The sequence below is a fragment of the Pinus tabuliformis genome, chromosome 9 (genome assembly GCF_031772625.1).
Source record: "Pinus tabuliformis cultivar Carrire ecotype Pingquan chromosome 9, CPIR1, whole genome shotgun sequence".
NCBI lineage: Eukaryota > Viridiplantae > Streptophyta > Pinopsida > Pinales > Pinaceae > Pinus > Pinus tabuliformis.
The window spans coordinates 1,587,934,187-1,587,951,635 of record NC_142307.1 but is presented as its reverse complement, the minus strand read 5'-3'; the positions used below and the strand labels follow the sequence as shown (position 1 = coordinate 1,587,951,635).

The following is a 17,449-nucleotide window of genomic DNA, read 5'->3' as shown; positions in this document are numbered from 1 at the left end:
ACAAAAATTAATTGAGAAAGGTGAAATTTCTCTAGAAACTCACATGGATCGACTTAGAGATGATCTTAGCCGTTGATGGGTATTTAATCATGGCCATTGGTTCACCAACAAGAGATTATATGAGGAGGTCGTTGGGGTTGGAGCTAGATACTCCAACAGTACGAGTTCCTTCACAGATCAAGCTATCTAACTGTAGCAACAGAGCAGGGAAGAAGAGTTCGAGCCAAAAGGGATGCAGGAGTGAGAGGGAGCAAGGACAGTGATATTCGTTGGATTTTCCAGTGCCGAAAGAGTCAGTTGAGAGAGGCCGAGTATTCCCCAAGGAGGCTGCGCATGGGCTTGTGCAGAGCTTCAAGGAGGCAGTTCAATCCATCCAGAGGAGAGATCGATTTAGGAGCTGAGTGCCTGGATAATTCTTCCAGAGGGCCAACGAATCCTTCTTAGTGGTTGAGATCAATGTGGAAAAAGTCGAAGTCGGGATTAATTCGGCAAGGGTCCAAAAGTTGAAAAACTCGGCAAAGTCGGGAGTTTATCGAAAAAGTCGGCAAAAAGTCGGCAAAATTTAAAAAACACAAAATTATTCATTTTTTTTAGATTTTTTTTTAACATCTAGAGTATTCACAACATCAAATAAATGCATTTCCACATAAACATGTAAAGAAAGCTAATATATAATATGTATATGAAGTCTAGTGCTACATCACATATCAAAATAGTGAATCAACTCCTGAATTTTGAGTCCTGTCTGAGTCTCAACTCTTAAGAGTCAAAATATCAACAAAAAATATAATAAATGTACATCATGAGTCATCTAAAAGTCATCAAGTAATCACTAATCAGTCATCTAAAATTCAATTAGCAATGATCCATCAAAAATTAAAATAGTAGCAATGAAAAGAATGCAAAGAAAGTGGTACTGTCACTGTGATTTCAATTTTCAGCCCTTGTGTATATATATTTTATTTATTATGTGAATATATATTTGGAATTTTACTTCACTGTTTTCGCATTTTCTTTGAATGGAAAGAATGCATGAAAGTGGTACTGTCACTGTGATTCCAATTTTCAGCCCTTGCGTATATATTTTTTATTTATTTTGTGAATATATATTTGGGATTTTACTTCACTGTTTGCTTGCAGATTTGAAGGGTAGGGCGTAGATCTCTTAAACAAGTTTTTACAGGTGGATATGGCCTCATAAGAAGAGAAACAAATTAATTTTTTAAAGGGCAAGCCGCAAGCCCTCCTCCTTTGTGGCCTAAGTTATCAATTTTTTTTGGGAATTTTTGAGGGCTGCAGACCTTTCCTAGTCTCTCTAGGAAGCCACAAGCCTTCTAAGGCTACCCTCTGCTCCTAATTGAATTTTCTTTCAAGGGTTTTAAGTGTAATGTTTTTTTTGCAATTTTTTTTGAGGTTATTAACTTTGACATGCCACTATCTTCACCACTGAACTATGAACCCATTGACAATAATCCAACTGTTTTTTTTTAAATACTTCCATTTCAGGCTTCTAGTTCTTTTTCAATTAGTTGTGGGTTCAAAACTGGTTATTTAACTGCCATGATCAGTTCTGTCTAATTAATTATTAAACAGACAAACACTACTATTATGAGCCAACCTAGGTATGTAGAAACTTAGAAAGTAAATTTTTGTAATTGACTACTTATGTATCGTGTGAATTAGCTAATCATTTGATACTTAATAAGTTAATTATGATGTCAACAAATTAAGACTAAGAGTAACATGTTACTCATGACGAGCATCAACTAATTAGTAATTAATAATTATAACATGCATTAATGTAATTGCCTACTCACTGTAGCTTCAAACAGCTAGTCATCTAACGATTCTAACCAGAATCCCAAGGAATTAATTATTAATTTATTAGTTATTAACTTATTTCTCATCGGGTTTCATTTTGCAGACCTGAGGTAAATTTTTTGGTGAACCGTGAGACCACAGGCTCTTTCAGAAATACTTAAGTTTCAACTTTCCAACGAAAATTTTCAAAGTTTCAAACCCACAAAATTGAGAAATTAAAATCAATAAATATTAAACAGGAAAGGATTTATTTATATTATTTAACATTGGATCTACGGCGTACGCTACCGGCAATGTTGAACTGGAAGTTGGAACAGTTATTCAACGGCAGATTGTTCAACGGTGGACCTTGGCAAATGCAGCAATGCTATCAATCCGGCTCCTCTCCACGCTTGCACGATGCAAACCCTTGTTCTCGTTCTCCACAGCCAGCCACAGCGAGCAGTGAAAAACTCATAAACCAAATGGCAAAAACTAAACCGAGTTAATAACCCTTTGCGGCTTTTTATCAGCCAAAAAAATTTCACGCCGATTTTTTCGATCGACTCGCGATTTAATCGGGAGTATTTCGAAAAAATCGCGATTTTTTCGTTTTTGAAAAAATCGCCAAAAAATCGGCCGATTTAATCCTTTCGCTGAAAAAATCGCATTTTTAGGAATAAATCCCGATTTTTTCGGGACTTTTTCCACACTGGTTGAGATAGTCAGCAGCAACAGATTGTAGCTATTCCAGGCAGTGCGAATTTCAGCCTGCACAGAGGCTGATGTAGTGGCAGTTTGAGAGTTGATTGTGAGGCAGGATTGCTTGTCGAGAAGGGAAAATTTCTCTTAGATATTTTGTTAGGAGAGGATGGTCAGTTTGGAAATCATATTGTACTCAAAATTCCACTGTCGCATAATAATAAAATCCTCGTCTGCTGCACCGTTTTTAACGCATTAGGTTTTTCCAGGGACATTTGTCCAAAGTTAACTGTGTAAAATTTTTGTGTGTGTGCTCTACATTTCTCAGTTTCTAGCATTTTATTTTCTGCAGCGTTTTTATGGTGAAAATTGCAGTTGTGATTTTATTCATTATTTGCTGTAGCAAATAAACTGCACTTAATTTTAATCAGATAGAAGAATCATTTGCAGTTGCTGCAATAGAGTTGAAAATTTCACATTCCATCCAGGAAATGATCCCAGTATATAACTGCCTGTGAAATTTTTTGTGAGAAGTTCACAGGCAGATTCTAGTATGGATATACTGTTTCCGTACTATAAATGCAGTTCCTTTTTTCTTTTTGTTTTATATATAGGGTGTGGGTGGACCTCACAACTTAAAAATTGAAAAAAGGGAGAAAACAATAAACCAATAAAAAAACAACAGTTTTGAATAATGAAATTTGAAAGTTTCTACATGTACATCTCTATGCACACATGCATGTAAAAAATTTCCTTTCTACTCCTACAAAAATTTATAGATATCATTTTTCCCATTTTCTAATAGTTAATGTTTCATTTCAAATCCCATAGCTGTTTCCCCATTCCGGTGACATGAATTGGAACATTGACATATTGCCAGAAAGAAATATTTGAAGACAACATATATTCTTGTGGAGACCTTATGCAAGTTAAACATTTTCCTGTCATATTCAAGGATGCATCTATGATAATTGTGTCTAGTAAAATATGTCAGTCAATGGCTCTTAATAAAAGCATTGAGGGTTTTTGTATTGTCACCTGCTCACAGTCAAAGTCACTTTCTGTTTTTATGGTGTCCCAAAACAGTCTAGATGCTTGCATTTTACGTTTATTTTTTCATACAGTATCGTGCTCAATCGAATTCATGCATGAATGCATTTGAAAAGAAGAATGGAGGTTTGATGCATTGTTTCTTGAAGTAACAAAGAAGACAAACACTCTTGTGGAGTCCTCAAAGCAATTCAAATCTTGCCAATCATATTTAACAATATATCTTTGAAGTTTCCATGTGTATTATTGTTCATGAATATGCGTGATCAATGGTACATTTCACACTAGTAAAATCCATTTTATCCACAGATTTTATAGACTTTATCTGTAGTCACCAGTAAAATCTATTGTGTCTAGTAAAATTTGTCAGTCAATGCCTCTTAATAAAAGCATTGAGGGTTTTTTATTGCCACCTGCATCTAGACAAATTCACTGTTTTTTTATGGAGTCCCTAAGCAGTCTAGAATCTAGATGCTTGCATCTTATGTTTACCCTGTCAGACGGTATTGTACTTGATCAAATTCATGCATGAATTCTTCTGAAAGGAAGAATGGAGCTTTGATGCACTGTCTCTTGCAAAGTAACAAAAAAAACATATACTCTTGTAGAGTACTCCAAGCAATGGAATTCTCGCCAATCTTATTTAATGATGCATCACTGAAGTTTCCATGTATATTATGGTTCATGTATAAGTATATCCATGATCAGTGATACTTCTCACACTAGTAAAATCTATTTTTTCGACAGATTCTAAATGATTTTTCAGGAGGTTCTCACTTTCTTATGTCTTTCTGATGTTTATGAAGGTACTGGATAGATACAGCAGACAAACAACCTTGCATAGGCACAGGGGGAGTGATTACATGGAAACTTCATGCAACAGGAAAACTTTTTCATAGCGGTCTTCCACACAAGGTATATTGCCCTTATTTTCTATGTTATATTTGTTTCCTCTAATATTGCTTGTCACTTATCTTTCATATAGTAGCTCGTGCGAACACTCACTGTTGAGAAGCTGTAAAGGATACTTGAAGGGGATGTTTTGAGTCATGATCAATTCAATATGTTAGAGAAGCCTATTGCAACAATGCTTATATTCAAATATTTAATGCATTATTTTTTTCTATTAAAATCATTTGTTGTTCTTGTTTTCCTGACATGCAGCACTTTTAAGTTTTATTAACGTTAGCTGCCACAATCTCAAATGGGTGGTATGCCCTCAGCCAAGAAAGTATATCCTTTGAATCTATAATTCTTAAACTGTATGTGTTATTGGTTATTGACTGTATTATAGATAGACACTGAAAGGTAATTTTGAATTCCTGTTGGAACGCTAAGAATGATTCTGCCATTTTCAAATCTAAGGACCCTACATTTATTGATATAGGAGAAGTCTCAGTTCATGCGTGTAACCATCAATTGTTTTCTAGACCCTACCCCATACTACTTCTTGCATAAAATCCAATACTGTTGATTTGGGGTAGCATCGGATATGCTCTAGCCATGAAAATTGGTGGAGAGGCTAAAGCACATGAGATCTCCAAGACCCAGAAATGGTTTGGGGAAATTCCACCTGGTTAGAGAAATATTAAAATAATTAAATTTTTAATGGAGTTCCTAAGTCTAAACTTAGGAAAATTAAAATATCAATGGGTATTAATATAAAACTGGGTGAGAATGTTCTAAATGATATGGATCAAGCCAAATCTAATTTTAGCTGTTGATTAGAGATTTAATCTTGGCTGTTGAAGATTCAACAGGAAAAGTATAAGAGGAGGCTTGAGGGTCAGTTGGAGACACACCAAGATTGATCAGTCAGTTCGATTTTTTGGAGCGGGGTTGCTGAGAAAATTCGAACAAGTGATCTGAGTTGCAGTGAGGGGCAGTGAGTGCATAGCAAAGAGGCAGAGATAGTGCCAGAGAGCCAGCGCAGTGACAAAGGAGGCTACACGGAAGCCACGCAGAGGCCCATAAAGACTGCACAGAGGCTAGCAGGGCCTGCATGGGTGACGTAGAAGGCCAGAGAGCCAGTGCAGAGCAGCAGAGGGCTGTTGCATAGGGTTTCAGAGCTATGCAGAGGCCAAGAGGGCTGACGCAGAGCCTCAGAGAAGCATTGGAAGGAATTTCGTGGGTAGACTTGTTGAATATCTTCTTCTGAAGAGAGGTATTACTGCTAGATAGATATCTCTGTTGGGTGAGCCAGTTTGGCACCCTAGTTGTACTCAAGAAAGCTGCTTAATAATAAAACCCTCAGAATTGTTGCACCGGTTTTCCCAAGTTGGGTTTTTCTGGGGACGATTGTCCAAAAATAACGATGTCCCTTGTGTGTTTGTCTGTTATTTCAGTTGATGATCTGTAGATGGTTGAGACTGCATTTGTGTTTATTTTCAGTATTTATATGGTTAAATAACTTGTTAAGAAATAAACAAGTAGGTGAAATAAACCAGATAATGCAAGAAGAATTTCTGATGTGTTAGACTTAGAAATTCCAACAAATACTTACTTCCTACAACCTCTTTTTAGGTTCAATGGCAAAGTGGCCATATAGGGATTTTGCCTATATTAGTCTATGGTTTTGCTGATTCAATCAAAGTTGCCTTATCTGGAAGTGGACCAGGGTTGGTTTGCCCCAAAATTACCAACTAGACTGGAGCTGACTGAACAAAAAAATTCAGAAGATATTCAAAATTTTCTAAGAAAAATATATATTCATGTACATTGATGTAATCAAAACCATTAGAAAACAAATGTGCAAAGTTTGTTCATGTATATTGCATGTATGGGTGAAAATTGGAAAATTAGATTGGGATATAAGGAAAGTTATGAACTGTGGGTACAAATGGAATTGGCAAAAGAGTCAAGTGTGGGTGCAGCAGTGGTCCCTGATAACCCAAGTGGGGAACCCTTGGAGAAATTTTTTTCCTGCTTGTTCAGCTTGCAAGCCAATAAATCTATCATGATCTACAGATAGCTATCTCTCAGAGCCCTCCAATCATGATCCAGTTAGTGCTTTTGACATCTAACTTCTTGAATAAAGGTGTGTCATCTATCATAAGGTACCTTAACCATTTCTTTAATCTTGTGCTTTCATTTAATGTTAAGGGCATTCTAGCTTGGATCACTGGTTGAGTTGGATGATTGATGGCTCTTGATTGTGTTCCTGTTTGCACACTTCAACTTGGTGGTTATCCCTTGCCCCTAGTCCAGTGTGACCTTCGTTGAGGCCTTTCTTTCCATTGTTTTGGAGGAGCATGAATAGGAGGCACTGATTGACATAGCTTGTGCATGATAATCCATACTAACATTTTTTTCTTATCTATTATTATCCACCTCCATTCTTCCAGTTGATTGTTATCAATCATTGGTATTGGCAACCATTTATCCTCATCTTTGAGCAAGGGCACTTGAAGGATAAATGGGAGGCCTCACCCTGAAGGTGATCTAGGGAAGCCTCCCTTGTGGTCAAATACCACTAAAGAGCAGGAGAAAGCTTGTTGAGGTGACAATGGAAACCCTTTCTCTTGTTGCCATAAGGTCTAGCTCTGCAAAATGGGGCTTTGCATTGGGCTTGCTAGATTTTGTCATAACTGTCCACAAATGATTGAAAAACATAGGTCAATGGCACTCAAAATCACAATTCAATAACGACAAATTGTGAGTGACAAAGCAACTCCTAGAAGCTAAAAGATAAAGTATATAATAAGATAAACTAAATTATGAAATGAGAGTAAGCAAAAGAATAAGTGGATAGATACAACCATAGTTTTAAAAACTGGCTGGTTCAAACCGGAAATCGACCAAACTGGCTAGTCAGTTAATCTCGGGATCGAACCAGTCCCATAAATTCGATCAATAGGCCGGTTAGGTGCCAAACTAACCGTTTTTTTACCAAACTGGCTCGACCGACTGATTTGGGTGCTGTGTTGGTGGATGGAAATATGGGGCATGCGAGTGGTTTTTGGGGGTGGTTTTTAGCAAACCATTGGCAGATTTCCCCCCAAATCTGCCCCCCTAAACTTATAAAAGCAAGTCCAAGCTCCCATTTGCCTCACACATTTGATTTCTAGTGTTTGTGAGAATTTGAAAGCTTGGGCAGTGTTGCAATAGCCTTGAGTTTTGGAGCAACAACAAGAAGTTTGGAGGTTCTTTGTCATCTTGGAGGATCTTTCTAGTGGAGTTGGTATCTTTGAGAGGAGGCTTCATTGACTAGTTTTCATTTCTAACTTTCCAGGTATGATTTTTCCCTAATTTTTTTTCCAGATTTCATTGTTGTCTCTTTTTTTAATTTTTTGCCCCTCTTTCAAGTTTAAAAACATCAAGGAAGAAGGATAGTAGTTGATCATAGGTTTTGCATTTTTCTATTTTATTTGTAGATCTCTTTCCTTCCAAATATGAAATTTCACCATCCATTATGGCCCCAAAAGCCAAAGACACTACATGGGTTCACTGTGATGTTGTTGATGGCAAAATGTTGTGCAAATATTGCAAGCACCCAATGGGAGGAGGGGGTATTTATAGGTTGAAACAACACTTGGCTGGTATAAGAGGCCAAGTAAACCCCTGTGATGCACTAGATAAAGTGATAGGGCTTATTAGGAAAGAATACCTTAAAAAGTTTGAGAAGTATCAGGAGGCAAAGGCTATCTAAGATGAAATTGCAAGGAAGAAGGAACTTGCAGAAGCTATGGCTAGGAGAGAAGCAAGTGGGTATGGTGATTTTCACCATGAAGACTCCTCCTCTATCCCTTCCACCAATCTCCATGACACCTTTCATTATGTTCCTTCCCCTCTTGGGTCTCACTCTCAACTTCAAGGCCAAGTAAAAGGTAAAAAAAGGATGAGCATTAAGAGCTATTTCACACCTTCCTCCACCTCTGCCTCTACTACTGCTAGGGCCACTGCCTCCTAACAAGTCTAATTCAACCCACCTTGGATACTTATTAGAAAAAACAATTCAAAGATGTTGCTTTTGAATACATTGCTAGATGGTGGTATGATGCAGATACCCCCTTTAATGGTGCTCACTCACCTTATTTCCAAGCTATGTGGGATGCTGGTATCGCTGCAGGAAAGGGTTTCAAAGGCCCTACTATGCATGACTTGAGGGGAACTCTTTTGCAAAGAGAGGTTGCATCCATTGGAAAATATTTGATTGAATTGAAAGAGTCATGGACCAAAATAGGTTGTTCCATCATGTCAGATGGATGGACTGATGGAAAAAACTGCACTATCATAAATTTCCTTGTCTTGCCCTCAAGGTGTTGACAAATGTAACTTGGTTCGATCTATATAATGACATATGTAATGATGATTTTATGTAGTTGATGTAAGGAAGAAAATAAAATTATTTTGTAATGCTTGAGACATGGGTTTCATGCGAAAGGAATTTTATTTTAGTTGAAGCTCCCATTGTGAGCTATTAGGTTTGGTCATCAAGTCATAAAGTCTAGTAAAGTCAATGTAAAGGATTTAAGATCGATTTGGGCATGTTACACCTAAGTTGCACTGAAACGGATACGGGAACGGATACGGATACAGGGTTTGAAACGGATACGACAAATTTTCAAAATATGGGGATACGATACGGCAAGGAAACGACATGCATATATATATATATATATATATATATATTTCATATTACCATTCATCTTTTAGAATCTAGAATCTAGAATCTATATCTAAAAATGCATAGTCATCGTCATGAATTCAACATAAACAAATCATCATCATCAATTCAGCATAAAAATTGTCATCATCATTAGTGATTATTATAACATTCAACATATTATCATCATCATTAATAATGTAATCAGAAATGCAACAACGTTTGTGCTTTCGGGTCCAACTCCTTCAAAGAACGTGTCATGCATGGCAGATGATATCTATCTTCCTTGCATGACAATTAAAAGGCCCATGGGATCATTGGGATATTCCATCAAGACCTATCTGAACATTTCAATCTTCTCAATGTCAGCTTGGTCTTGTGACTATATGCAGGCACAAGATTGGCTAGAGAAGATTTGTTATATTGGAGGGATTTATGAAATCAAAAGCAAAATCAATGACAATTAACAAAACCTTAACCAAAATGAAAATTAATCGCTCAAATAAATCTCTTTACAAAGACATTCATCAAACCCCTTTATTTGCATTTTTGAACATCTATCTTTTTCTTAGTAAGAATTTTTGATAAATATATGGAGTGTTGTTGTTTCTAAAGATTTAGAAAAGATTTTATGAGACTTTGTTTATAGTGAGTTTATTTGCAAATCTGATTTCTTCATTTTTTTTATTTATTTATGGCTATGCAAATTTTCAAGCTTTTTAACATTTTAAGGGTGGATTCTGATCACAATTTTCGTGGATCCATTTTACCGGAAACGGATCCAAAAAAATTTAAATCCCTTGGAAACGTATCCAATTCCAAATCTAAAGTTTCCGATTTTTTAAAACGGCACAAAAACGTTTTGACAGTGTTTCGGACAAGAATCGTATCCGTTTATGTATCGGAAACGGGGATTCGCGTTTCTGGGAAATTCTTCAGGAGTTTGTGTCACAAACCCTCCAAGACCTTGTCACAAGCACTCCCGCATGTCGACCTTCAAACGAGATGGAGATCATTCTTATCAAGCATGTCGGCCTAGTCACCAAGGATAAGTTGGCTTATTATACATGGACATACTACTATAAATAGAAGACTTGGACTCACTTGTATGGCATCAATCACAGATCTGAAATACATCAAGAAGTGCAAAGAAGTAGCCTATAATCTAGCAAAGAAAACAGAAAGGAAGCCGAAGTATCTTGGGTCTGTTTTGGTTCTTTCCTCCCACATGTGCAAAGAAGAGTACTATCTGCTGCTCAAGGAAGCTGAGTTGTCACAGTTGTCCTAAGAGACCGAATCAAGGAGGAAGAACAAGTCTTTCATCAAGCCGAGTTGAAGGAAAAAGTCATACTATCCAAATGAAACCAAAGGATCAAATCACCATCTATCTCTCACATGTGCTGCAACTACGGTTTTTGAAGAGACTGAGGGTTACAGGCTGGATTTAAGAAGCCGAAATCTGAAGGATAGCCGAGAAGGAAGGAGAAGCAAGCAGTTTGACCATCGTTGACTCAAGGAAGAAGAAACAAATCAAGGAAGTGTCGTGACTTGGTCTTGGAGAGGTTAATAGGTCAATGGTCTTGGTCTTGGAATTCGTAACTTAAAGATTCTATAAGAACTTGTTTGGGTTTTCCTCTCAAGCTTGGAGAGGTTTTGGCCCTAGCTGATCGCCTACATCCTGTGTCTCTTGTCTCCTTATTGTTTACGACTTGTAGCTATTTGATGAAGAAGAACACTATAATAATCTAAGAGAAGAACCTCATCTAAAGAAGTAAAAAGTATTCACAAGCAATTATCATTATAAGAGAAATCACCTTATTCTAATGCCCTATATTTATCAACACAAGGAACCATGTTTTTGAGATCAGTTGTCGCATCTGATAGGGTGAAAGATGCCAACCTATTATTTGAGCTTTTGGATGAGATTGTTAAAACAATGGGGGAACAAAATGTTGTGTAGGTCATCACCAATAATGCCTCAAACTATGTTCTTGCTGGAAAGATGCTAGAGGCCAAATATAGGACCATATTTTGGACCCCATGTGTTGCACATTGCATAGACCTCATGCTTGAGGACATAGGAAAAGTGGAGTGGGTAAAGAACATTGTAGAGCATGCCAAGAGTATCACAAAATACATCTACAACCACTCATGGGTATTGAGCCTAATGAGGAAAAACATTGGGGGTAGGGAGCTTGTTAGGCCCGCCATCACGAGATTTGCAACTCACTTCCTCACATTGCAATCTCTCACTTCCCAACAACAAAACTTGCAAAAAATGTTTTCTAGTGATGATTGGAATTCATCTCAGTGGGTTCACAAAGCAGATGGAAAATACACCAAAAAGAAAGTTTTTGACAACACTTTTTGGAAAAAAGCAACAAAGCTTGTGAAAATTGGTGAGCCCCTAGTTAAGGTGTTACGGTTGGTGTATGGGGAAAATTTAGCCATGGGCTACATCTACGAGGCTATGGATTAGGAAAAGGAGCAGATACAAGTAGCCTATAAGGACAGAGTAGGTAAATATGGGCCTATTTGGGACATTATAATAACAAATGGAACAATCAACTCCATCGTCCTATACATGTAGTCGAGTATTTCCTGAACCCAAAGTATCATTATAAAGATACACTAAGAGAAGTTAATACTGTCGAGGTCAGAATAGGCTTTACGAGTGCTTGGAGCACATGGCACTTGATGAGTTGCAATAGTTGGAAATACATCAACAACTCACTGCTTTTTCTAGGGCCATAGACAAATTTGGCAACGATTGCAAAAGATGTGGATCAACTAGGTAAGAAATTCCAATTTATTTGTTTTTTTTTTGTAAAATTCAATTTTTTAAAATTGACGTTGTAATTTGTATTTTGTAAATTGTCAAACTTAACATCTAAATTGTTGAACAATGACAAAGACAAAGACAATGTTGTTGTCTTTGTAGTACATTGGTGGGAGTCGTTTGGAATCCAATGTTCTCAACTACAAATGTTTGCAGTTAGAGTTTTCAACCAAACTCGTAGTGCTTCTAGGTGTGAGCCATCGGGAACTCGCCACTGACTTGTCTGTCAGTCTTGGGACCACATCCCAAACATTGTTCCTGATAATGGAGTAATACTCCTCAACCATGGCATCAACCAAAACTGGTTGTTGCACTGCCTCCTCAAAATAAGATGGCTCTATCTCAACACATCTGCTCATAATAGCCATATATCTAGTGTACCTCTCTGGTGACCTCCTTTGCCTGTGTTGTGATGTGGGTGCTCCCACATTCTCTCTCGCATCATGCAATAACCTGTCAGCCTCTCTGGTGCGCTTTCTCACATCTCTGGAAGTGGGTGTCTCCACACCCTGATCCTCTGCATGTGGCTGCTCCACATCAATCTCAGGTTCCTCCTTAGGAGCTAAAAGCTCCTCAATTGCATGTAGCTGAAGCTCCCTCTCAAGGGAACATCTCATGGCCTTCTCTTCATCGAATTTTACATCCCTGCGAACCACTGTCATCTTGTTGGTTGGCAAGTACACCCGATAGTTGTGAGGTGTATCAGTGCACCCCACAAATATCCCCAACTCTGCTGTTGGCTAAAGCTTCTTCCATTCATCGTTGGTTACATGGTAGTAGACCAATGAACTAAAAATCCTGAAGTGACCCACATTTGGTCTCTTCCCTGAGAAACCTTCTATGGTGTACTCATCCCAAGAATTCGATGAGGGCTTCTATTCTGCAAATAAACAACTGTGTTGCATGCCTTGGCCCACAAGTGTAGTGGTAGGCCCTGATCATGCAACATTGCTCGTGCTGCCCCTACTATGCTTCTATTCTTCCTTTCAACCACCCCATTCTGTTGTGGGTTATGAGGTGCTGTCAACTCTCGTCGAATGCCTTCTGTCGCACAGAAGTTTTTAAACTCATTCGACACATACTCTCCATCGTTATCACTCCTGAGAGCTTTAACCTTCTTGCCAATATCTTTCTCGACCAATGCTTTAAATTCACAAAACTTTGCAAAAGTCTGATCTTTCTTCTGCATGAAGAAGATCCAACATTTATGAGAAAAATCATCAACAAATATAACATAATACCTGTGCTTGGCCGTGGATGCTATCGAGAACGGTCCACATAGATCTGAATGGACTCGATCGAGGATTCCCTGTGCTCGACTATCTTCGTCATGAAAGGAAGCCTTGGTGTATTTTCCCAAAGTACACCCTTTGCACGTGTCAACTTGCTTTAGTGTACCTTTGGGAAGATTGATAGCAATTTGCTGCATGATTTTCAAAGCGCCATGATGTAAGTGACCCAACCGCCTGTGCCACAATTGATCGATGTCTCGGCTCTGCACCCTCTTTGCTTTCGTGCTCAAGGGAACACAATCTTCTACTTCCAACTTGTAGAGATTCTTCACTCGAACCCCTATCCTATTTACCTGTCCCGTGGCTATGTGACGAAGGAACGCCTTTCCCTTACTAAAGATCACATCATAGCCTCTATCCTCCGACATGGCAATCAGGTAGTAGTACAATGCAAGCAAAACCCTCCATTCACAACAAGCAAAAACAATGTGAAGCGTGGATGCATCCTTGTCTACCTACTTTTGGTGGCTAGACAAAATTGAGCAAATGATGCTAGAGTGACTCTTCCACAATCCCAAAGGAACAACAGGTGATAGTTGCATTAATCCACTTCATCCCCTCCTAGCCCCTAAGGAAAGTAATTGTATTTCATCCTATCACGACTTGATTTTGGTATGGTTCTGCATACAAAAAACCATTCCAAATGGAACTACGTATGGATCCATTTTTTATCCATCTTGTGGTCCACAAATATTGTATTATAGATTGATCTCGACTCTTGAGACTTTCTAAATCAAGTTTAAAGTCTTCAAATTTAATTGTATTTGGTCCACTGATGAATTCTATGTGATAGAATGAGTGGGAACAGTAACATGAATGGAAGAAAATGTAGGCAATTGTTAAAATTGCACATGATTTTTTAATACTATACACAAAATGTAGTATTCCAAATGGAACTACGTATGGATCCATTTTTTATCCATCTTGTGGTCCGCATATATTATAGATTGATCTTGACTCTGGAGACTTTCTAAATCAAGTTTAAAGTCTTCAAATTTAATTGTATCTTGTCCACGGATGAATTCTATGTGATAGAATGAGTGGGAACAGAAATATGAATGGATGCAAATTTAGGTAATTGTTAAAATTGCACATAATTTTGTAATACTTTACATCTATGTTGCCAGGAAACGTGGGTGCGGGGACGACATTTTTGGAAACAGGGTGCGTGGGTTCATCGGGTAATATAATAATATTAAATTTTAATAATTATATTTTATAAATTATAAATTTATAATTAATAATATATATGAAATTTCAATTTGTATATTTTTTCAACTTTAAACAAGAAAACTTTAATGATAATCATTTAAACATGCACATCATTGAACATTCAACATTGACATTGAAATTTCAAAATTTATCACCAAAAAACTGTTCTTTTGAATCTTTTCCGTGTAACCATGACACTGTGACAACTATGTGAGAGAGCTCAAGGCTACTACTAAAACTGAAAATTCAAAATACATACTAGGATAAATGCTAGACTCAGCTATTTTGGTGAAACTTGGGACAAATTTTGTCACACACAGGCTTTAAAATAACTATGCAGCTTAGGTTCATTTGCAAGGATGCCTATCAATGAATCAGGCTGTGGTCGTACAGACCCTTCCTCCTACACAGCTAAGGAGTGTTAGCATTTCTGCCTCCTGCTCTAATTTCAAGACAGCTTCTCTCCTTATTGAAATTTCTCATTTTGGCTGGATTTTGAGCTTGTAACTTTGCTTTGAATGTTTAGTCTCTCCCATATAAAAACACAATTTTTTCATTGGAGATTCTTCTCAACCTGATAGTGGTCTAGAATTTTCTTGAGGTCTAATCATCCACCTGCCCCATGCATGGTGTGCTCTGTGGTAAAGCAATCCCAAAAACAGTGGCAGCCTTACCCTTTCTCAAAACACGCTTATCAGTGTTTGTTTCCCAATAAAATGCATAGCAACCATCTGATGGCTTGAGGGATAGTTTGTCTTTGAGTGCGAAGCTCTGCCTGAATATTAATTATCTAAACATAAAACATCTTCGTAGCTTTTAGAGATTACTTGGTGTACAAGTCCGTAGAGACCATATATGATTTAGGCATATTTTCCTAGTTTTAATCTTAACATGATGTTATCAGAATGCTGTGAGAAAGTGGCAGATTTTGATACTTAATTTAGCCATTGTCCAAAATAGCCCTTCGCCATTTAACAACATCAGCTGATTACAGCGTATGGCTGGTCTCAATCCTACTTTCTATTTGACCGAAAATGTCTGAACCTGTATGTGTGCATTTACAGTTTATAATTTGATGGTTATTTGGATCAGGAATGAATGTTTCATTCCAAATTGATTTACAAGAATTCTTAAAAAACAAGACTTTTAAAAAACTTAAAAAATCGGGTGCGGGTACCTGTGCAACACAAGTTTTGATGGTAAGGACCGTGGAAGAATGTTTCATTCCAAATTGATTTACAAGAATTGATTTAGGGTTTTTTAGGTTTTGTTATAAGTTTTACCTTTGTTATAAGTTATTTTTTAAATTTCAATAAAAAAAAATTATTTGAAAATTAAATTTTTAATATAGTTTTTTTTATGAAGAACCCAAAGAACCCAACCCGAAGAACCCGAAGAACCCAAGCACCCGAAGAACCCAAGAACCCGTTAAAGGAAAAGAACCCAATTTTTTTTTTGAAGAACCCAGTTCTTCTGGGTTCGTCTGGGAAGAACTCGTACCCGAATCCGGTACTTGGGTGCAGGAACCCGGGACGGGTTCGAGAACCCAACCCCCGGGTGTGGGTACCCGTGCAACACAGGGCAATATATACCAAGTTCTTCTTCAAACCAGGAACATACATAACATCTCGAAAAGTGAGGGGAGAACCCAACTCCCTATGAAAGGTAACTGTACCAAGCCCGGTAGCACTATACCTCTTGTCATCACCCATCTTGATATGCATATGGAGATCTTTCTCCTCCAAGTTACTGAAGAGCTCTTTGTTACCAGTCATGTGGAAAGAAGCTCCACTGTCTAGGTACCATACACTACCCATCATCGATGACACCATACATGCGATAAGGGTAAATTCTAGTTCGAATTGTGAGGCAAGCGCCTCACCACCTGTTGTTCCTCCTGAGGGCTTCTGATCGACCTTCTTGGGCGGACAATTTGTGGCAAAATGTCCCAGCTCATGACAATGAAAGAACTTGACTTTTGACATGTCCTTCTTCTTGCCTCCATGACAAGAATCTGATTTGGAATGGGATGCCTTCACCTTCCCTTTTTGCCTTACCCGCTAAGGCGTAATTTTCCTCATCATCAGACTTTGATGAGGATCCATCTCTGGTATTCCTTCGAATCTCTTCCTGTACCAAATCCGACCACAGTCGTTCCCAATCTGGTAGCTTCTCCCTCCCATTGATAGAGTCTTGATAACTGTGCCAACTCTTGGGAAGTCCTAGAAGAGCTAGGCTCACCATATCGTCCTCGACAACAATGATCCCGACACTTCCAAGCTCATCCTGACAATGGGTGAACTTGGTCAAGTACTTCGGAATAGAGTCACCCTTCTCCATTTTGATCTTTCTGAGTTTGTCCTTCAGTGCCAATTTCCTATGGTCACTGTTATTTTGAAACAGGTCCGTCAATGCCTTCCACATTGAGTATGGAGTATCCTTGCCATGGAGACTCGAGACAATGTGGTCTCGAACTCCCTCCAGGATAATCCTTCTCGCTTTTGCCACACACTTTCTCCATTCAGCCAGATCTTTAGCATCCGATGCTGGAGGCTTAGGAATGTCATGATCTATGAATTCCTTGAGGCCATTGTCTTCCAACACTGCTTCCATCTTGTCCTTCCAAGCTATGTAATTTGAGTTTCCCTCCAAGGCATACTCAAGTCGCAACCCGTAGAAAGACATATTGTTGCTCTGAAGTATGAACTTGCAAATTCGATTTTCACCTGCACACCAAACTCGAAATCTCCTCTTCTATACTGTCTTCAGCTCCGATACCATGTAGATTTTTACTGTAGATTCAACAACTTATGTGATATGCTAAAACACAAGACAAGAATCTACTCTACTCTTCAGTGGAAACCAAAATTGATCAATGAAAACAATAAGCAGAAAAGGAAGAATATCAATTGCACATAACACAATATTTCTCTGGGGAAAGCAACTACT

General features: G+C 38.0%; 1 protein-coding gene across 1 annotated transcript in view; it reads left to right on the top strand.

Moving 5' to 3' along the window:
- The window catches only part of LOC149154777 (Peptidase M20/M25/M40 family protein), a 163,913-nt gene that overhangs the window by 49,142 nt on the left and 97,322 nt on the right, over positions 1-17,449 (top strand). Inside the window, exon 3 of the mRNA XM_089441039.1 lies at positions 4,359-4,467. Coding sequence (XP_089297165.1) covers positions 4,359-4,467 — 109 coding nt within the window. The remainder of the gene's footprint in view (positions 1-4,358; positions 4,468-17,449) is intronic.